Source organism: Dryobates pubescens, chromosome 16, assembly GCF_014839835.1.
Source record: "Dryobates pubescens isolate bDryPub1 chromosome 16, bDryPub1.pri, whole genome shotgun sequence".
Lineage (NCBI taxonomy): Eukaryota > Metazoa > Chordata > Aves > Piciformes > Picidae > Dryobates > Dryobates pubescens.
Genome location: NC_071627.1, coordinates 16581124 through 16604181, shown reverse-complemented (window position 1 = coordinate 16604181; position 23058 = coordinate 16581124). Strand labels below are relative to the sequence as shown.

Sequence of the window (23058 nt, the reverse complement as noted above, 5' to 3'; positions counted from 1 at the left end):
GCATCAGTAGTCTGTCTGTTCTTTGCAATCACAAGCCACTGCAAATATGAAATGTCAAGGAAAAATTGTGGGAGAAGCATGGACAAGCAGTTTTCCAAGTCAACATGTGACTACCTCTGAAAACAGTGCTGTTTAATCCTGTGGTAAGGAGACCAGAGCAGATTAACATCTCTGCAGAGGACACACAAAAGCACAAGCTCCTCCAGAGGACAGTCATCCTAACTCCCCAAATCTGCTCTCTTGCACAAGAGCCAGGCTTTATTTTCCAGCAATTTCAACACTCTCTTTCCTCCAAAGGAAATCCCAGTGACACACTTAGCTAAGGGAAACTATTTCAGCACCAAGAAGAAGAAACAAACCTTAATGAGCGTGCTGTGAGAAGCAGTGCTCCGACCAGGCTTCCCAAGCCCCACCACTCCCTTCCAAAACCAGCAGCACTTTGGTGGGAATTTTCTGCAAGAGCAGCATGGCCAAGCTGTACATCCCATTTTTCCAAGTTAAGTCCTTTGCCACTTTGGCTTCCACTTTTCCTCCTCACTCCTTTTTTCCTGCAGGAGAACTTGTACAGCAAGGGCTTCTCTGCTGCGTTACTGTCAGGTGTGCCTTGCTTTTGCTGGTGTTACAAGGCAAGGACAAGCCAGAACCAGAATTGCCTCTTCAGGAAACCTAGGCAAGATTCTCCTGCTCAGAAAGGGGATGTAAAAGGTTTTCTTCATGCCAGTCAGAGAAAAGCAAATCCCACTAAATGCCTTTATGTCTCTAGAAAAGTCAGGAGGCAGAGCACAGCACAAAGGGCTGCACTAAACAGACCTGACAGTCACTGGAAGTGATTATGGTACCGTGACATTTCCAAATGTGCCCATCAGCTACTTGGGGGTGGGAGGAAAGACAACTCTGTGGTCAAAGCCATTAGCCATGGGGGCATGAAAGACTCCCAGGGCTCCCTCAGGCTGGTTATTTTTGCAAGGCGTATTAAGGTTATCCCCCACCCTTTCTGCAGCAGCAGCACCAAAGGACAGCTTCAAGCAATCCCTTGCACCACAAAGTCTGCAATGGACCATTCCATCTGTTCCTTGGGCATGCACTCAGCTGCACATTGGGCTGACAGGGCACACACCATGCCACAGAAATCCTATCTTTGAGCAACCAGTCCTGAACACCCCAGGAGGAAGCCAAAGCTGTCAATCAGCTTGATTGAATGTTTGGAACTCAGTTGTTATCTGTCTCCAGATGGCCCTTTGAGTTGCATGGGACAGGAGAAAAAGAGTGTATGAGCAGTTCCTGGGGAGCCCCACACCATCCTCAGCCCTGCGCTGTGCTTGCCAGGCCACTTCTGAAAACAAGCAAGCTGCTGTGGGAGGAGCTCCTGGCAGAAGCTGTGCAAGTTTAGGCTTCAGGTGAGAAGAAAGTCCTTCACAAAAAGAGTTGTTGGCCATTGGAATGTGCTGCCCAGGGAGGTGGTGGAGTCACTGTCCATGGAGGTGCTCAAAAAGGGACTGGATGTGGCACTTGGTGCCATGGTTTAGTGGTCATGAGGTCTTGGGTGACAGGTTGGACTTGATGATCTTTGAGGTCTTTTCCAACCTTAATGATTCTATGAGTCTAAGTGGGTTCCTTAGCTGAAGTCCTCCACTAATGAACTCTGGAGGGAGAATAACAGAGGGGTTTAACACGTGCTGGGAACACTGCTACCTGACACCGATGTTTTCATGGACGTGGTGCAGGCCAAGGACTTGCTATTGCTCAGCTGGTTCAGTAGGTAAGAGGCAAAGCACAAATATGCTCATACAGACTGGGAAAAAGCTCCTGCCATGCCAAACCCATCATGGTTTTTGTGGGAGCCCACTTGCCTACCTGGCAGAAAGGGGATGATCCTTTGCTTGGGGTCCTTCTGCCCTCCTTCCATCGGAAACTTGTCCAGCATTTGCATCTAGGAAAGGAAATGCAAGAGAGGTGATTAAAGTCATTGGCTAACTTGCATGACACAAAGTCACTCTCTCCAGGAGGAGGTGAAGCCTGTTCTCCTAACCAGCAGCATCCTGAGATGTCCTACACAGCACCATAAGCCAGAGTGCAGTGGCTTACAGCACCGAGGGAAGCAGCACAGCCAAAGCAGTGCCAGAAGCACAAGGCCTCAGTGCCACATCCACGATGTCAAAGACATTTCCTGCCTCTGATGCTGCTCATCACTATCGTTCTGCTAAGCGTGGGTGATTTATGTAACTTGTTATTCTGCAACTATTAAGTTTCATCCTGATGGACATTGGTCACTAGAGTTCAGAAGCTGCTCCAAAAAAAAGTTGCATTTTAAGCTTATTAGCACAGCACTCACACAGCTCCTGGACTTCAGCTGACTTGGACTCTCAGCACTAACTCATGTTTGCCTGCAAAAGGCCATAAAGTTATGTCAAGTTTGGAGAATGCTTTGTGCTTTGAGGGAAGAATGTTGTATGAGATCTTCACCATTACAAATAATTTCCTCATTGATGCAACAGCACTGAGTAGGTCTAGTCAGCAGAGAGAGATGATAACCAGCTCCTGCTCTTGCCGAGTGCCAGCACTGGTGCTTCAGCACGTGCACGAAGCTTCCGTGGAGCTGCTGCAGTGCTGAATAGCAGAAGAGGAGAAAGAGCACACCCAGTCATCCACCACCCACTCAGATATTCCCTCCTGTGGAAGGAAGAGGGCGATGCAAATCCTGCCCTGTTTTTTTCTGAAGCATGGATCTGAGCTCTGTCTCACATCACTTGCAGAGCTCACTGGTCCCTCAGGTATGCGAAATGGGTCTTGCTGTCTCCTGTTGGTACTATCTCGTTCTGCATAAATAAGCAAGCACTTATGGAAGCCCTGGAGACAACCTGTCCAGGAAGTGTCTATGAGCACCTACAAAGTCTAAGCAGCCTTTCTCCATTGGCCCAACTAAGATTTTAAGTATTTAATACAAAGAGGAAACTATGAACCAATGAGTCTGAGCCATCCATCCCTGGAGAGGCATCTGCAGGCAGCCCTTACCCAGCCTGGCAGGAGGGTGGGTGCCACTGAGTAGCAAGACACAAAAAGACATCCTCCCTCCTGTCTGCTGCTCTGCCATGAAACATCAGGAGACCCTTCACCACTGCAACTTTGGAGTCCAGACACCCCCTGATGACGCGTCCCACCTGGCTCCTTGCTTTTCATGGTTCCTCTTTAGCATCTATTTTTCCACATGCTTTCTACAGGAGGTTCCTATCTAAAGGCTGCAGACTCCAAGGTCAGGTTGGACAAGGCTCTGAGCAAACTGATCTTGTTAAAGATGTCCCTGTGTACTGCATGGAGATGGAGGTCTGGATGACCTTTAAAAGTCCTTCTAATCCAAACCATTTGATGATTTGAGGACTCCTCTATTGCTAAGTGCAAGCTTGTTTAAAGTGCTGTAATGCTACAGCCAAGTTCTTTCTGTCATCAGAACTCTCCACACCCCTGCACAGGCTACATTTGCCTTTTTTTTTTCCCCCTTTTCTTTTCTTTTTTCTTGGATCTCAAATGCACTGGGATAAAATTCTTGAGGTTTGGTGGAGAGGGAGACAGAAAGAAGGAGGTATTTTTCCTACATTTCGAGAAGGAATAAAACACTTTCCTAATACTCCCAATGACAACAGGAAAACCAAAAGAAGCTACCAAGTATTCTCTTCAAAAGGAAAACAAGACAACTAAAAACTAGGGGAACGACCCTAAGTACAAACAAACCATGTTTACAGCCTCTTCTGAAAATGAGTTTGAAAGAGTTTGTAACAAAGAAAATTACTTCAGACTTGGCAACGAGAGGGGATGGCAGCGATGTTCCCTGCAGCCACAAAGCCAGCCCAAGCGTGGCTGACAGAGGGCTCACCTTCCTGAGGCACTGCAGGCTCCCAGGGCAGCACCGCTCCTCCCCGAGCACACCGCAGCTTCCCGGCTCTGCCCTCAGTCCACGAAAACGAAGGATGACAGACACCACATCCCCATTACCCTGTAAAACACCCGGGCCGCACCACAGCAGAGAAATGCCTCTGGCCCTGCTCTTCCTACGGGGAATAGCTCAGGAAAACTTGTGACTGGGGAAGGGAGAGCAAAACAAGTCCCAAACGCCGCACATCTGATTGCTGTTAAGCAACGCCACGCTTGAGTCACTGGAAGCTTTCCTCTCCTCTCAGCTCCGAGGGCGAGCGCAGGATCCCTCGCTCCGGGAGCACCCTGAGCCTCCAAGGCACAACTGGTGCAAGCTGCTTTCTCCCACAGGCACGTGCCTGGGCTGTGCCTCTGGCCAGACCTGCTCCCAGCCATGTGATCCCACCAAACTCCGCCAGAACTTCAGGCCAGAAGTTCTCCGTTTCCTTTTGCTTGACCCAAAGTGCCTCTTGCAGCAGCTGCTCAGCAAGCAGCCCGAGGACTCCCCTTCTGCAGCCATCCCGCTCTGCTCTGCCCGGCTCCAGCCCGGAGTCACCAGTACCACCTCAGCCAGACCATAACCTGCTGTGGGCTGGTATCATTATGCCTGTGCACTCGCACAAGCTGCTCCCTCTTCTCTCGCTGGAGGAAGAAAAAAAGGTTGTGAGGTACCTGAAGTACCCTCAGGCACGCACAGGAAGGGGAGAAGGGGGAGAAGGAGCAAGGCAGAGGGGGTCAATTCCACAGATCCCATCCAGTCTGGCTGCCACATCATGCAGCTCCAGAGAAAGCAGCAGCAAATACTAGTTCATCAGTTTTACTAGGCATAAGCCTGTGGTTGAAGAACAGCTGGAAAACCCACTCCAAAGAAAACAACCCCAGTGCTGGCTGTAACTGTGGCAGGCAGTTTCCCTTAGCAAGATTCTAGAGCCTACATCTGCAGAAATCCAGGCTGTGGGTCACCGACTGATGATTCTTCCATACCACTACATCACAAAAGAAGCACAACACTGATGGGAAAAGGTCAGCTGCAGACATGAGAGATGCCATTAGAGACCTGGAGGAAGCCAGCTGGAAGGTCTCCAGGTTTTGAGGCTCCCTGTACCCCTTGCAGCCCATCTTGCTTCCGTGGATTTTGCAGAATGGGGACTGCTGCACAGGTTGTTAGACTGCTCTTGCCCAGGAAAGCAAAGGAAAGCAGGCACGACTGTGGAAAAGGGATGGGAAAAGGGTAAAAGTGCAGCAGGGCCACAAGCCCTGGGGGAGGCACACACAGACAGGCATCAGATGATGGTCTGCAGAAACCAAGGCACCCAGTGACAAGGCAAGGCAGGGCAGGGCAGGTTTCCTGACCTTTCTCCCCGGCCATGGCAGGGAAATGTGCTCCCCAGCAGACAAGGAACAGCAGAGTGGAGGAAGCTGGCATAGGAAGACTCCCACAAATCCATCTCAGCAGTGAGGGTTTCCATCCAAGCTCCAAGCAGGACTGCTCACATCACACTCCCAGAAGGGGTGATTGCCTGGCCATCCAAGATCCCATGGAGAGGGGGAGACAGGGCAGACAGACACACAGCCCTTTGGAGCACGGGCGAATGCAGAGAGGCCAAGTCTCGCTCTCAGCAATGTGCTCAGCCAGGTCAGGAAGAAAAATGAAGGAAAAAGGAACAATAACTCTATTGTTTCTCCCCTTCCAAGATTATTTTAAAGCATCTGTGACAGAATCTTAAAATACAACATAATGAAAAAAAGAAAACTATTGGAGTGGATGCAGTTGAGAGCATTTTGGTGTGTTTTTATTCTGTGGAAGCTGTTGGATCACACTTTCCATGGATTCCATGGCAGCAGTGGGGGGTGATACCATCACTGCCATGCTCTGGCTCCCCCAGCACCTTTATCCAACCCCCAGCAGGCTCCCCACAACAGCACATTAGGTGGTGGAGATAAATGTGCCCTACCCTGTCTTATCAATTAGGTGTTTTTTCTTATTAACCCAGAAACATCTGGGCAGCGAGTCTGGAGCTGGCCACAGCTGGAGGCCTGTGCACAGCATGGGAGGACACTGTCCCCGTGGCCAAGCTGTCCAGTAACCAGGCCAGGGATAATGCCAGTGAGGCCACCCAGGGTGAGGGAGCCTTTCAAAGGCAGCTTTGTATCAACAGCTAACACCTTGGCAGACAGCTCCTTCGTTAACAGGAAACTCGTAAGATAATATCCTAATTGAATCAATTAAAAGCGCTGCTGTGGGGCTGCAGGGGATCCTAGGGGGAGGGGAACGTGTGTGCTCAGCAGTATTCCCAGGAAGCAGATCATTCAGGAAGGGCTTTGCCCAAATAGAAGAAATTCTTCATAGAGAGAGTGATTGCCCATTGGAATGGGCTGCCTAGGGAGGTAGTAGAGTCACCATCATTGGAGGTGTTTAGGAGGAAACTTGATAGGGTGGTTGGTTGCATGGTTTAGTTGATTAGGTGGTGTTGGATGATGGGTGGGACGTGTTGATCTTGAAGGTCTCTTCCAACTTGGTCTATTCTATTCTATTCTACTCTATTCTATTCTACTCTACTCTATTCTATTCTGATTCTATTCTAAAGAGCTGATGGTGTCTTGCCAGAGGGATACACCACGCAGATGGCACAACCCCAGAAGGATGTCTCTGATGGAGCAGCAAGGCCACAAGCCTAAATGTCTGTGAGTCTCTGCAAAAAAAAAAAAGCCAAACAACCCAACAACCCTCAAGCCAAGTGGCAGGGGGTAATAAGGTGTGTTCACCACTTCGCTGCTTCTTTTCTGCTCTCCTCAAGAAAGTGGAAAAGCTTTGCCCTCTAAATTGTAAAGGTGAGGACAAAACCAAGAAAGCAACACAACCTAAGCAAAAATCAATTATTTGTTCATTTAAATCTGATCTGGTGGGAAGAAAAACATCAGGGTGAAATGGTAAACACAAGATGCCTGCATTCCCCAATAATGATGAAGCAGAAGGGCACAGGATTACTCTTGCAGCAAGTCCTCTGCAGCTGGGGGACTGTAGGATTTGCTTTTGCCAAGTGGCTCTGAAGCCCAGGCTGTCCGTTACTGAGCGTCAGGGCTGGCATGGCTGCAAAGATAAAATGAAGCTTTGCCAACTTCTGGAGTGGTTCACGTCACTGAACAGCAAGATTGATCAACACAGGCTAGAGGGTGATCAAACACCCAGGCAAGGAGAGCAAACTCTTCTGCTCTTGCACAAGATCAGGAGCTAGGCCATGAACTGGAATTGCAGGCATGGGGCAAGGGAAGTTTCCCCCTTCTCTTATCGAGAGCATTTGCTTTGCTTGTGTGATGGAGCTTCGGTGTGAAACCACATTCCTCTTTCCTGGTCTAGCAATCAAGAGCTGACCTAATCCACATCTACACCAGGCATGTCCATTATCCAGAGCAGAGCAGTCAGCTTTGGACACTACTTGAGGGGAAGGAAAAAAAGAAAAGAAAAAACAGTTCAAGAAAAGGCTTCAGAGCTGGGCTGAGTGAGCGGAGGCAGAATCACAGGAGACTCTTTGTGAGAGCAACGGCCACCCCGCTGAGAGAAGGCAGCAGCCTGCCATGGGGGAAAGATGGGCCCAAGCCAAGCCTGCTCTCATTCCACACTCCCAAACTCCCGTCAGCCCCGTCCCTCGTGAGAGGGGGAATGCTGCAGGCAGCCAGGCACGCTGCTGTCACCACAGCAGTGAACTCCAGATGGGGACATTCACGTGCACTGCTCACTCGGACTCCCGTGTGCTCAGAGAGCGTTAGTCAAGCCTCCTGTATGGGAAGAAGAGTCCTTTTCCAAACGTGATCCGCCGAGCAACAGCATCCCAACGACTGTCAAATGCAGGGGGGATGGGACACAGGTCCAGCAACCACCTTCTGTCACAGCAGCACCTCAGCCTCATGGGGATGTGATGAGGGACATGGCTGCACGCTGAGAACCAGAGAAACCAGAGACATTGCAAATGTGCTCTTGCAGATCAAAGCACCCTTGTGCCCTGGAGTCAGCTGGTTTGGGGAGCATCTGCCACACAGATAATCTGGGAAAGTGAACAACATCTGGCATCAGCTCACAAGCTATTGATGTTTAGTCTCTTTGCAGCCCTACAGGGGCACCTTCCCTGCATCACCCTGGACCGTTCATGAAGGAACAGGGTGAAAACAGAAGCACCAAGGCAGAGCAAGATCAGATCCCAAAGGTGATGATGCCGAGCTCAGGAGATCAAGCCTGGGGAAGGACTCCACTAGTATGGCACCATGTAATGTTTGGATCTTCAAAGACAGTAAAGGGAACTGAAGGGCAGCACAACTGAGCAGTTTCTTGATACCCCAGCTTCTCCCCAGGCCTGGCCTTCTGGTACAAGGAACGAGTTCAAGTGCGTTCTACACATCAGGAGGCAGAGGCAATCCTGACTTCCTCAAGGCTAGGAAATGGCATCACAGAGGCTGATTGTGCAAACTTGATGGAAAACTTGAAGCATTGCTCAGCAATAGACAAAAAAGAAAATTGAAAAGTAATTAAATGAGATCAGAGAAAAAAGGGCTACAAAAATTGGCAGCAGCTGCCACTGCAAAAGACATTTCCTATGAAATCACAGGAAGCATTAGAGAGGGAGACACTGGAGCCTGTGAATAGCTCACTCCTATGGAGAGGGCAGTGGGTACAGGGCTGGCATGACACATCCCTCTGCCTGGCACTGTCACATCCAGCCCCAGGAGCAAGGCACAGCCTGGTCTGTTCTACCCTGGGTGCTTGCTCATAAACCACACAGACCAAACCTGGGGAGCCAACAGGATCTGCCAGCATGCAGGGGCTCAGAGGGACATGGCAGCTTCATATCCACAGGTTTGGTTCGAGGGCAATGGTCCTCCAAAAGCAACTGGGCAAAAAGCTTCCACAGTGCAGGGCCAGGAGATGTTTCCAGACCAAGCCTCCACTCACTCTCTGAGCAGAAACCTCAGCTATGCTCATCTCCAGTATAAGCAATGAAGGCCATGACAGGCACTGCATGCTCAGATTGGACATAAGAAAGCAATGTTGTATGATGAGGGTGGTAAGGAACTGGAACAGGTTGCCCAGAGATGTGGATGTTCTGTCCTTGGAAATGTTTAAGGTCAGGTTGGACAAGGCTCTGAGCAACCTGATCTAGTTAAAGATGTCCCTGCTTAGGGCAGGGGCATTGAACTAGATGACCTTTAAAGGCCCTTTCCAACCCAAACTCTTCTAGAATTCTAGGATTCCCAGTGAAGGAGCCACTCAGCCCTAAGTGTCTAACCCCTACAAGCTCCTCAATATGAGAAGCCTCCTGTTTTATCATCCAGCCCTGAAACTTAACACCCCCACACCCCCCCCCACCCAGCAATCACTAAAAGACTGTCACATTTGTTTATCAGTGATGAGAGAATGGGAGATTCTAGTTGATTCTATCACCATCACAACCAATACAATGTGCTAACTGCAGCAGAAAGGTGAAAGAGAGTCATGGAAGGAGAAAGAGATATATCCTTGTCTCCAGATAGGTGTCTCTGTCTGGTCAAGCCAAACCCTACTCCCACAGTGATTTTTGTCTTTTCTATTCTCATCTACACAGTACATTTCCAAGAGCATTAAAAGACAAAAGAGTCATGTTTTAAGACATCACAAGTCTGCATGTTTTCCAAAGCAACAAGTAGCTCTGGGTACCTACTTGTAGGCACTAAGAAGGGAATGAGAGGACAGACAAAACCACACCTTCCTAAAACCCAACTCCAGTAAGAGACACCAGGATCCAAAACTACCACCCATCCTGCTGAAAACAACAACTGCTGAAAAGCACTGTTTGCTTTGCCTCCTTTTTAAGCCTGTCCAGAATGTATTTGGTAGAGACTAAAGGAGAGACTTTAGTATTTCAAAAAAGGAAAAGAAAACTTCAGATTTGGAGAAGAGCACCAAGCAATCTCACAGTTATACAGCCTCCTCTAGGAGCTGTGGAACCTTCTGCCTGCTCTTGGGTAATTATTATGCATTGCTTTTTGTGTTTGATTCATTGGTGCTGAATCCTGGAAGTCATCATTCTCTTTACAGTACTTTACTAATCCATTTTCCCTTAATTTCTGGTAATTGCAGTCTCTAGATGGCATTATGCTGGATAGGCAGGTCCCAGACGGCACAGATGAGCACTGAAAGCTGCAGCACTCCATGCAGGCACCACGAGCACAGCATTAACACCACCAAAAAACCGGTATGGCATCCATAATTCACCACGGCAACACAACCAGGGGAAGTGACTCTTGTGGGTAGATGTGCTTGGAAACATAGCAGAAACACCTGGGGGGGTGACACTGGTCTGCACCACTTCCTCTTCCTCATCCCATCCGTGGGAAGGTCCCTCCAGCACAGCTGGGACTGTGTCACACAAGGATGTACCCCTGGAAGGAGCCTCAGCAAGGAAGCAGGGAAGAGCTGTGTCACCTACTGCAGCCTGGTGCCAAAGACAGACCAGAGAACCACCACCACAACCATCGCTGGAACAGCCACAGGGAAGCCTGCATCCCGAAGCAGGCATGCTGGGAAGACTGCAAAGTCCTGAGATTTCACTTCTGGTGTGGAAATGGAAATAACAGAGGAGCAATACCAGCACCTCTGCCCTGTTCTGTGCGTTGAGGAGCAGAGGCACAGCGAGAGGAGGGATGTGCTCAAACCCTCCAGCCAGATCCAGTTTCACATCTAACAGGGTGCTTCACACAAGAGGCACTCTTTGGTCAAGCATGCCAGTGACAGGTCACAGACTTTGTGTCTATGCCACCCCACCTCGGAGCTGCACGCTTGCCAAAACCTGGGGATGGCTTGTCCCTAGCCCTGCCCCAACATACCTCATTATCTGATTTCTCCTCAACCCCTCCTTTCCTAAAAATCTTCCCCACTTCACACGAGGAGAAGCAGACCAACGGACATTCCTTCCCTGAAGTTAATGCAAAGCTGTAAATCTGTGGCAGGCCCAAACGTGATGAGACAAAGCAGGAGGCACCTGAGCTACAGGCAGGGCTGCCAAAGCTGCAGTCCTATCACCTGGGAGAACACTGCTGGTCAGAAACACCCACCTCATGACCCTCCTCTTGCATCAGACTTCTTGCTAACTGTCTGTTTTTCCTGTTGTTCCTTCCCTAAACACAAACCTCATCTTCCAAGTCAGCACAGTCAGCAGAAAGGCTGATGTGGAGAGGGCTTTGTTGCCACGCGAGGGAGGATTTCATTCTGCTTGGGTTCATGGTGGTGTCTGTCAGGAGCAACTCTGTGGCAGCCAGGTGGAAAATGAGATACTGCAAATCCCTGAGGTTTAATTGCCCAAACCAGGGTCTCCCCACCTGAGTTTCAGCTTGACCATGTGCCATCTAACAATAAAATTCCATCTAGCAGAGCCAAAAAGTGATGCAACTCTGGAGCCTCGATCTGACAGCATGAACCAGCGCATCTCCTGCATGTACCCACCAGTGTCCCTACCCCAGCTCCTGCTACACCGTGCAGCACACTGCCCTTGTATTCCTCCATTCATAGAAAAGGTGGGGTTTAAAGATGCCAGGTTCAGCGGTGTCCAACAGCTCAAGCTGAGCAGGAAGCCTCTGTGGACAGCTCATAGCCACAGTCACTGCCAGGAAGAGGTCGGGGAGGTGACGAGCCCTGCACTGCCATGACCCACAGAGTGGCAGGAAAGGCCTCAGAGCACTTCTGAGTTTGGGCAGTCCTTGGCAGAGGGCTGGAGCTTGCCAAGAAACTCCACTGATGGCATAACCAGAAGGCTGCTGTTAAGTGATGTCTGATGGAGGAGAGTGGCCCCACAGGTTACACAGGAGTGCACTTAGGCACCTCATGGGGAAGGGTTGAGCAAGCTCTGAGCTGGGGTATGAGGAGCCCTGTGGCAATCCTTTTGCAAGCTGCAATGCAGCTCCAGGGGGAATGCCATCCTCACCCAGGATATTCACTCCTTGCCAGGGCCTGGAGACACCAAACACAGAGGCATGACAGAGAAGCCCCAGCAGCAGGCAAAGCGCAGCAACCCTGCTGCTTTCTATGCATTTAACCACAAGAATGCAGATTTCACACAAAATCCAGCCCATATCACCTCCCTTGAACTGTACCTGCTTCTTTAGGACCCAACCAGGACAGGGGGAGAATATTGCAAAGTTTTCCAGCATAACTGAACTCAGGAGCACAAACCTTCACTGCTCTAATCTCAGAGCCCTTCTCTAAGTGTAATCTCACCACAGAGACACAAAAGCAGAAAACCTGAAATACCTCTGGCAAAATTCACTAACTGGTGAAAAAATCCAGGGGTTTGGGTCTTAGAGCAGGCACCTAGACTCAAAGTCAGGAGAAAGTTCTTCACAGAGAGAGTCATTTGTCATTGGAATGGGCTGCCCAGGGAGGTGGTGGAGTCACCGTCCCTGGAGGTGTTCAAGAGGGGACTGGACGTGGCACTTGGTGCCATGGTCTAGTCATGAGGTCTGTGGTGACAGGTTGGACTCGACGACCCTTGGGGTCTCTTCCAACCTTAGTTATACTGTGATACCTGTAGGCAGGTGGAAAGCAGCTGCCCCCCCCAGACTGAAACCTCAGAGCCTCACTGGAACTTTCCACTGAGACTTCTTTATTTCCTGGAGGTGGGTGGAGGGATGGAAGGGGGAGAGAGGAGGGGAACTGGAAAATGCTGATTTGCCAAGAAGAAAGATCAGCAGACAAGTATCCATTTCAATTAACATTTTAATGCAAACGGTAAAACCTGTTAAAAACCAAAGGATATTTTACTGGTTTAAGTGACTTATCAAGGGAAAAGCTTTTCAAAAGAGAAAGGAAGAGCAAAAAAAAAACCCCAAGAGAATGTTTCACACACACTGAACTGTTTCTTTGTTGGCTAGAATTTAAACTCCAACTTTCCTCCAAACTTCAGAGGAGGAATCCTGACCATTTCCAAGAGCCGTGCAGCTTCCCAGCTGGCTTGGCACTCTGCGTGGCTGAGCACAAAGCCTCCTTCAGTGGCCATTTCATCAGCCATTTTCAGCCTATACACACCTGGTTAAAAAATATGGGAGTGCAGCTTTCTGCTGACTGAGACTGGGTGAGAACTCCAGAAATTTGGGTCCCTACTGGAACTGTTGGTACTTTCCACACCCCAGTGCTCCCTGGGCTGGAGATGAGCAACGCGGGCTGCCAGCAGCTGCTCCACAGACAGGAGGTCCAAAACCTTAAGTTTCATAAAAACTAATGTTTCTTCCATTTCTCAGTAATAATTTTTAATTTAAAAAGGGGAAAAAAACCTGGCAGCTGGACTCTGCAAGGCTGAAGATCTCAGTCAGCTCCCACTGACAGCCATTGTCAGGCTTTGCCATACCTGAAGCAAGCTGTCTACCCACCTCAGAATGTAGTTGCATAATATAGTTGAAGCAATTCAACTTTTGTTTTCAGTACAAGACAGGGAGAAGACTTATCTCCACCCTATTCCTCCTCATTTCCCACCCTCCTGGAGGAACTTCAAGTTCCTAGGGATGGTTTGTTGCCAAATTGAGGAAGGAAAATCAGCCCTAGAGGGGTCCCGAAACCTCTTTGTACCCAAACCACTTGCTGAGGGAGGCATTTCTGAAAGCCTGCAAGCACTAAATATCTTCTCCCTCTCTGGAAAGCTCAAGCACTAGGCCATAGTTGATGGTAAATGATCAGCAAGGTGAATGTGTACAGGGGAAAATGGGAGCATGAGGATTCTCAGGTAAGCTGCAGAATAGAATAGAATAGAATAGAATAGAATAGAATAGAATAGAATAGAATAGAATAGACCAGGTTGGAAAATACCTTCAAGATCATAGAGCCCAACCGATCACCCCAAACCATCTAATCAACTAAACCATGGCACCAAGTGCCTCATCCAGCCTCCTCTTAAACACCTCCAGGGATGGTGACTCCACCACCTCCCTGGGCAGCACATTCCAATGGCCAATCACTCTCTCTATGAAGAATTTCTTCCTAACAACCAGCCTAAACCTACCCTGGTGCAGCTTGAGACTGTGTCCTCTTGTTCTGGTGCTGCTTGCCTGGGAGAAGAGACCAACCCCCACCTGGCTACAACCTCCCTTCAGGTAGCTGCAGGCAGCAATAAGATCTCCTCTGAGCCTCCTCTCTGCCAGGATAAGCAACCCCAGCTCCCTCAGCCTCTCCTCATAGGGCTTGTGCCCCAAACCCCTCCCCAGCTTTGTTGCCCTTCTCTGGACACATTCCAGTACTAAAAACCACCTGATTTGGCTAATTTAATATGATTTCAGCACTGAAAAAGGACATTCAGCTGAAAACTTTCTCTTGCCCAAACTCTAAATATTCTAAGGCAGTATTAAAACAATAAATTCACCAACCTTAATTACCTCCCAAGCTTAATCTCCAAGATCTAATTTCCAAGCTGCCGGGTAAAGAGAGCTATAAATATCATTTATAATTCACCATTCAGTGACTCACCCATACTACAAAGGCCTCAAGACATGGCACCAGTAAGGCAGAAAGGCTCAGGGAGATGGAATTAAGACAGGGAACATGATGGCTCTCCTCATGCTGCCATGCCACAAGGAGGTAAATTTCCATACTGCAATCCTATATAACATCAGAATACAACAGTTACCACAAAACAGGGTGTAGAGCAGCACTCCATAGCCTGGGGGTGTGTGGCAGCCAGGAGGTGATGGCCAGGTGAGCAGAAGGGATGCCACGCATCCAGCAGCACTGCAGCATCTCTGCAGCAGTAGAGAAGCAAAGCAGGAAAACTACAGTCACCATGGCACCATGAAGGGCACAGGCCAGCTGCTGGAGCCCTAGAGCATCCACCCACTGGCACCACATCACGTTTTCCCCTCTCTGTCCTCTGGTTAATAAAGTCTCCCTCCCTGCTGCTGGTCATCTGGAAGGCATGAATCAGAGGGGAAGGGCAGATCCTGCACACCCATCCTTCTCTCCCCATGAAGTCTCCCCTAGCCTGCTCGACAGAGGGCCCTTGCTGCAAATGGTACAGACTTGCCTTCCTATCAGTCCTGCAGGATGTACACCACATACCCAGGAAAAGACTGTGCTGGATCCCAGAAATGGGAACAAGAAGCAAGGCAAGCCCCAGGGCAGAAAGCAATATAAGAGAGAGGAAAAAACCCATGCAAGGAAAGTAAGAGGAAGGGAGCATTGCTTCTTGGATGGAACAGAGCTCTGGGAAGGGAAAGCAGGCAGTAAAATTCTTCACTTGTCCCCAGGTGCATTGGGACTCCAAGGAGATCATTGCAGAGGTCCACACCTCACTTTGCAAGGGGGCTTCAGGACTGCAAGATGTCCTTCACCGAAAGCACTTTCCCCAGCCAGCATGGGTTCAGACCTCTACAGCATCGTGGCAGACCTGTGAGAGCCTGATGTAATCAAGGGAAAGGCACAGAGGTGAGAAACCAAGATCACAGAAAAACATGTCCCTGCAGCTTTATCACCTCCCTCACCAAGGACATCATCTCCCCCTGTCTCTTTCAGCTCTCATTTCCTTATCCCACTCACTGTAACACTGCACAGATGCTTCCACATCTTAGAGGCCCATGACATGCACGTGGTGCCTGCTACAGTCCATACTACCTCCTATGGAGTTAGCAATATGAATGGGTCCTGGCCCCTCTACTAGAAGTTCAGTGCTCTGGGATACAGCCTCCTTTGCAGTGATGTGCTGCTACCCATCCTCAGCTCCTCTGCAGGCAGCATCAGTCAGCTTAGCTTGAAACTGGCAGGGCTGCTGCTACACAATATGAACTGCTGGTCCTTCCACGAGAAAGCCAAGCTGTGTTACATTGATTAAGACATGGTGGAGACACTGGAGCTCACATGAGCCCAAACCCACACAGACCTCATCAAACCCACTGGCCACAACCAGCTCCAGGCAGGCATGTGTAGCAGGGCCCTGGGCACCTCTCCAGGGACTTACTCCATAGGCAGCAGACAGAAGAAGGGCCAACAGCGAGCTCCTGCTTTCCTGGGGATCCTGCTCAGCCATCCCAGGAATGGGGCAGCTGAATTTCTGTGGCTTTTTGATTAAGCAGCTGGGGAATGGAAGGGCATTAACTCACCCTGAGACAGGCAGAGGGATGTAATCCCTCACCTCAAGTTACAGAACAAAGTTTAAACACATTGCTGGAAGCCTCACCAAATAAAACCACACCAGATTGACATGGGAGATTTGAGTCCCATCCCCAAGGAGGTAAAATTTTTAACCTGCCCATCTTTCTGCCTTCCCCATCCAGAGGTTACACTCAGCACAGACTCCCCTCCAGATTGCACCCACCAAGCAATGCTTCATGTGGGACATAGCTCCCCTAGGGCTGGGAAGCAATGGTTGTGAATGCTGTCTCCTTTGGCTGCTCTGCCAAGTTTCCAGAGGGAAGGAGACATGGGAGTGCCAACAGGGATGAATGAACAAAGCATGGACAGTTCTCAGGAGCTGGTGCTCCTTTGCCCATAGGGCCACCACATCAGAGCCAGGAACACAAGGGACCATCTGACGGGATGGCAAGTGGAGATGAGAGCTAGGAGATGAGAGGGAGCCCTCAGGGCTCACAGCAAATCAGCAAGAAGCAAAATTGCTCCTGAGGAAATAGGGAGGATGGCAGAAAGCTGGCAAGGGTGCAGACACAGCCTGCAGAGCTGTAGAATAGAATAGAATAAACCAGGTTGGAAGAGACCTTCAAGATCATCATGTCCAACCTATCATCCAACACCACCTAATCAACTAAACCATGGAACCAAGCATCCTGCCAAGCCTCGCCCTGAACACCCCCAGCGACGGCGACCCCACCACCTCCTCAGGCAGCCCATTCCAATGGGCAATCACTCTCTCTGTGTAAAACTTCCTCCTAACCTCCAGCCTAAACCTCCCCTGACGGAGCCTGAGACTTGGAACAAAGGGAAAGGGCAAGTGTTTGCCAGCAGCTTGGAATAAACCAAAAATCATCAAGTGCTGCTCAAGAAAAGCTTAACTTTGAGAACTGAAAACTCTTTCCAGCGCAGCCACGCACCGCCCAGTGCTGCCGTGCTTGCCCCAGGTGTACGCTGGCACCGGGAACCTCCGTCCAACACCCGCTGTCAGGGAGGACAGGCTGCTGTCTCCCAGGGGCAGGCACAGCTCTCAGCAGCTCACAGCCCTGCTCGCCTGCCAGGCGCAGAATGCAGCAGCGAGTCAGGGTGCCAGCTAGAGCCAAGTACAACTCCACTGACCTGCCTTGGCACGAGCACGCACGGGAATGCGCCGGCGCCCGGCTGCCAAGCGCTGGAAAGCTATAAATGGGAGACATTTGGAGAGAGGGAAAACTAAGGAGCCAACTTTTAACTAGGCTGAAGTGCATTGGACTGTACATGTTCTTTGTGGAGGGAAAGAACGATGGAGATCTTTGATGCACTGCTGGATAAATACCAGGCGTTTCTTCTACAGACAGAGGTAGTCCTTATTTAATGGAGACTTTGGTTACGGCAAGGCACTGTTTCTATTCTTCTGCATACAACATTCGGGCTCACAGCTCTCAGTGCAGTCTGGGCACAGAGGCAAAAATAGTTGCTGGTGCTTTGTAGCAGGAGCCTCATCGTAGGAAGCTGTGGGGTTTTTCTTATCCTTAGTCACGCAAGGGCCTGTCTTTCACAATCCAGCTGTCTAAGAGCAAGATCCTGGTGATTTATTTTTGTGGTGGGGTGAAACCACGAAGTGCACTGCACACACAACTGTGCAGGATTTTGCTGAACTCCCTAAACCCTGGAGGGAAAAAAAGAAATCCCCAAAGTGTTGAAATAGGAGTCCTGTTACGAAATCGCTATCGAAGGAGCCCTGTTTACAGGCCCTGGACTCAACAAGACATCCATCTCCCCTGCCTGCAGCACAGCCTCACTGTTTCAGGGCTCTTTCATCAAAGGGGCCACTAGGACCAGGCGAGACTCAGAAGAGGGCTGAGATTCGAGCAGTGCCCCAGCTCATGTTCCCACCTGAAGGAGCCTTGTGCTGTTCGGGACACAGTACTCAACATGCCCGCTCCTTGCTTTTCACATCTGGAGGGTTAAGATAACACTTACTTCACCTTTATGAACCTTGTTCCCTGCCAGCAGCACAGCTTAAAGTGTGGAGGAGGAAGAATAGTGTGGCCAGAAGGAGCAGGGAAGTCATTGTACCCCTGTACTCAGCACTGGGTAGGCCACACCTTGAGTCCTGTGTCCAGTTCTGGGCCCCTCAGTTTAAGAAGGACATTGAGACTCTTGAACGTGTCCAGAGAAGGGCAACAAGGCTGGGGAGAGGCCCCCAGCACAAGCCCTACGAGGAGAGGCTGAGGGAGCTGGGGTTGCTTAGCCTGGAGAAGAGAAGGCTCAGGGGAGACCTTATTGCTGTCTACAACTACCTGAAGGGAGGGTGTAGCCAGGTGGGGGTTGGTGTCTTCTCCCAGGCAAGCAGAACAAGAGGACACAGTCTCAAGCTGCACCAGGGGAAGTTTAGGCTCAAGGTGAAGAGAAAGTTCTTCCCAGAGAGAGTTGTTGGCCATTGGAATGTGCTGCCCAGGGAGGTGGTGGAGTCACCATCCCTGGAGGTGTTCAAGAGGGGATTGGACGTGGCACTTGGTGCCATGGTTTAGTCATGAGGTCTGTGGTGAGAGGTTGAACTTGATGATCTTTGAGGTCTCTTCCACCCTTGGTGATTCTGTGAATGCAGATGGAGGAAGGTGAGCAAGGAGCTCACAGCACTGGAATCATAGAATCAACCAGGTTGGAAAAGACCTCAGAGATCATCAAGTCCAACCTATTACCTAATACCTAACACCTCCTGACAGCTAAACCATGGCTTCAAGTGCCACATCCAGTCCCTTTTTGAACACCTCCAGGGTCGGTGACTCCACCACCTCCAGACACAAGACTCATTTTCATTCTTAAAGAATCCATTTGCCTGAATGAAGCTGATGAGAACAATTCTTCTGTGTACCAGCTAGTGTCTTATGAGCCCATTTTAATGCAGTGGTTTATTTTAAAACAGTCCAAGGTTGTTGAATGAGTAAGATTCTGGCTTCTCCTCCTTCCCTGTCTTTGCCTAGCGGTTGCAAATGCGTAACAGTTGAAGAACCCTCTCCAGAAGGGCCAAGCTGTCTTCCACAGCAAGACAACATGCACAGACTGTAGCCTTTTGCCAGTTTTCTCATAAAAGTAGGCACCACTTCAACAGTCTATTTTTTCTTGGGTCCTACACACAAAGCTGTTGGCCTGAGGGCTGCAGGATTCTCTCCAAGATTACATCGGTCCAGGTGGGTCAAAACTAAAAGTTTCCAGCTAAGAACCTGAAGGATTTGTTAAACATATGGACAAATAGGAGAGCTGGGAAACACACTCAATAAACATGCAGAAAAGAGTGTGGGAGAGAGCCAGAGACATCTTAAAACTTGCTTAAAACTCTCAATCTTTCTGTCTCTGTGTCGTGCAACAAGCAGAGTTACTCCAGCCTACATCGCATCTCCATCCCTGGGCTCCGAATCTAAACCTCTGTGCAGAGGAGCAGCCACACAGCATCACCCTCTCCTATAGCCCTCAGCTGTGACAAGGGCTGAAGGAAAGGTTTCTCACTGCAAGAAGAAAGGCCACAGAGTAACCTGTCCCCAGAGAGGGCACTCCTGAAGGGCAATTTGATTTGTAAGGGCTTGCAGTTGCCCACCACAGGACGCTACTGCTTCAATGGTGAGAATGCAGGAGACAGCATGAATGGCAAAGTTTGTTCCAAGGGGAGGTTTGAGACCCAGCTTCATCACAGCCTGCAAGAAGCTTACTTTGTGACCAATCAGATCCACCCCAAGCTGCAGAGACACAAGCCTTGCTGTCCAGGGCGCCAAGACTGAAAAGAGCCAGACAGATAGTCAAGGAGATGGTGGCTGCAGCTGAAACGCAGAGGAGGAGGACAGAGTGGGGCTCCTGCCCAGGGAGACCACAGGGATCTGGTATTAACAGGGAAGGTGTAAGAGTGTCAGGTTTGGGTGTAAGGACATTTTAGGAGGGTAAAAAGACAACAGTGGCTGTTGGCCACATGCAGACCTGAAATGACTGCCATTGTGACTGATGAGCTCATCATTACAGAGTGGGAGGGGGAAAAAATGTTTCTTTTTGGGGGTTTCCATAAAAAACCCAACCACTAAATACAAACCAGTATCTGTTCTTTAACCAACAGTGTTGTTCCTTGCAGCCAAAGTTTTCAAGAGAATTCTTCCAAGAGACTTGGTAACCTTCTCACAAGTGATGAATCAGATGGGATCCAACGGAGTCCTGCAGACACTGCACGACTCTTCCCCTGGGGGCAGAGCTGGAAGCACCTCAGGTACACAAGACCCCAACCCTCTATCACTGTCCACCTGACACAGTGCTCTGACTACCAGCTTCCATGCCAGCCAGCATTTCCAGTGTTCCTGCCAGCCCAAATTAGTGCCCAGAATACAACTGGCATCCTTGCAAGCATCAATCTTACTGCTTCTATTTCTCAGGAACAACATCCATCTGCTTCTAATAGTTCACATCTGGCATATTGAGAGTCTCAATCCTATTTGGAAGAAATTATTCCTCCAGCCAAGAGCTGAATTTAATAGAGAACTCAATTTAGTATTTGTAGTTATGAATTTACTACAAACTATGCAGTTACCCGAGGTTTCAAACTTTAAAATCACAATTTCTTCTAGGGTTTGCTTTTTAATCCTTAAAAAGTTGGCTCTTATGTAAATCACTGTGTGACAGAAAACATTTATGGAGAAAAGGAGGAGAAGAGATGGTAGGAACCAGAGCACAGAGGATCCTCACACCAAAAACATGAGCCAGCAGTGTGCCCAGGTGGCCAAGAAGGCCAGTGGCATCCTGGCCTGCATCAAGAATAGTGCAGCCAGCAGGAGCAGGGAAGTCATTGTGCCCTGTACTCAGCACTGGGTAGGCCACACCTTGAGTACTGTGTCCAGTTCTGGGCTCCTCAGTTTAAGAAGGATATCCTGAAGGACTCTTGAACGTGTCCAGAGAAGGGCAGCGAGGCTGGGGAGAGGCCTCCAGCACAAGCCCTATGAGGAGAGGATGAGAGACCTGGGATTGTTTAGCCTGGAGAAGAGGAGGCTCAGGGGAGACCTTATTGCTCTCTACAACTACCTGAAGGGAGGTTGTAGCCAGGGGGGGTTGGTCTCTTCTCCCAGGCAACCAGCACCAGAACAGGAGGACACAGTCTCAAGCTGCACCAGGGGAGGTTTAGGCTTGAGGTGAGGAGAAAGTTCTTCCCAGAGAGAGTTGTTAGCCATTGGAATGTGCTGCCCAGGGAGGTGGTAGAGTCATCATCCCTGGAGGTGTTCAAGAGGGGATTGGATGTGGCACTTGATGCCATGGTTTAGTCATAAGGTCTGTGGTGAGAGGTTGGACTTGATGATCTTTGAGGTCTCTTCCAACCTTGGTGATTCTGTGAAAAACAGCTCCTGAGCACTACCCAGGCCAGTGCATGACTGGAGTATAGGAGGTGGAAGCATTCCCAACATCACTGCCTGACATGGTACACAACATGGCACACTCAGCCTTCCTGTGACAATCCCAGAGGAGGAAAGGGTATGCCCTGCATGCTTCCCAGGGGATGGGGGCCACCACTTCATCTGCTCAAAATGCTGGACTGGAACCAGGAGGAAGCAGCCTTGTTGTTGGGACATACAAGTGGAACGAGCATCAGTCACTAGCCCTTAAAGAGGAGGTGGCAGACTCCTGCCTGACAGCAGATGACCCAGGGTGTGGACAACAAGATGAAACAGGTAATTAGGCAGAAAGAGGAAGTGAGTGTTACCCTTGGAAGAGAAAAGCAGGGTGGTGCTTGGAAAGGCAGCTACAGCAAGCAGCTCTAAACCAGAACTTTTCCAGAAGAGGGCCAGTCTCAGGACAGCCATAGGAAGAGCTCTGGAAGGTCACAGTATTCACTCAAAACCTTGAATGCTCTCAGCTGATAACAGCACAGCCCAACACATTACTGCACCCAAGAAGGTGGCTTTCAATGTTCCCCATTCCAGTACTGGGAACACAGCTGGCCTGATGTCTCTGCATCCAGATGGAGGCAGAGACCAGCACTGAGACACCTCCAGACTTCACCCCGGTTTCGGCTGAGCTGGCAGTTTGTGTTCTGAGCGTCACTCCTGCCTGGGTGGGGAGGGAAGGACACTTTGCCCTCTGGTTGCTGTAGGAGCAGGCTAGCCAGCGAGGTTGTCAGTAGTAAGTGTGCATGTGTTTTACTTGGCCCTACTCCTAAAATAATTGTTTGGCCACAATGGAAGGTGACAAGTGATTCAGCTGTGGCCCCACAGGGAGTATCAGGAGAAAATCCCCCACCGCTCACAACTCTGCCTGGGATGCTCTGAGCTGCTCAAGGGTCAGTCCAGGGGTCAGCCCCCACCAGCCTCTCACTCCTGCCCCGAGAAGTTCTTCTCTCCTACTTGGACCAAATGGCTTCCTTGTCCTCCTGCCTGAGCTTAGCAGGGAGCTCACTTGCAGCAAAAGAAGGTGCACCAACCATCACCCAAACGTGGCCAGCGCTGCCACTGAAAAAACAAAACCTGCTCAGCCTCTGGTAGGAGCATGGCAAGTACATCTGGAAGCACTGGGAAGATAGATATTAGATTAACAAATATCTCTACCCAAACATACATGTACTGTGCCTGCTCAAGGCCATAAATGTGAACAAACTTGGATGGACTTTCAGTGGCTAACATGAAAGACTCCTGACACAGGGATCACCTGCGACTCAAGTTTCCAATCCTTCCTCCAACGTATCTAAAAGACCATCAGCACAGGAGAAATATTTTCCCCTCCTACTATGTGTGCAGAAGCAGCTGAACATTTTCAGCCAATCAGTTATTGTTTTGTGGGCTTTTTATAACAACTGGAGGCATGAATAATTTCCAGTATGGAAACTTTCTGCCTAAAGAGCTAAAATTGGCATAGAATCATCCAACAGTCATATAATAAAGGCCTCCAGCAATGGTAACAGTCACTGCTACCAAGCCTACCTAGAGCATTTGTTTTTCCACTGGGCTGAGAGGATCTCTTTCAGTCCTCGCCTTTCAATCCAATTTCCACTGTACTGCACCACAAGTTTAAAATAAGGACAG

General features: G+C 49.7%; 1 protein-coding gene across 1 annotated transcript in view; it reads right to left on the bottom strand.

Moving 5' to 3' along the window:
• Positions 1-23058, bottom strand: part of SH3PXD2B (SH3 and PX domains 2B) — a 78144-nt gene that overhangs the window by 39236 nt on the left and 15850 nt on the right. Inside the window, exon 3 of the mRNA XM_054168299.1 lies at positions 1855-1930. Coding sequence (XP_054024274.1) covers positions 1855-1930 — 76 coding nt within the window. The remainder of the gene's footprint in view (positions 1-1854; positions 1931-23058) is intronic.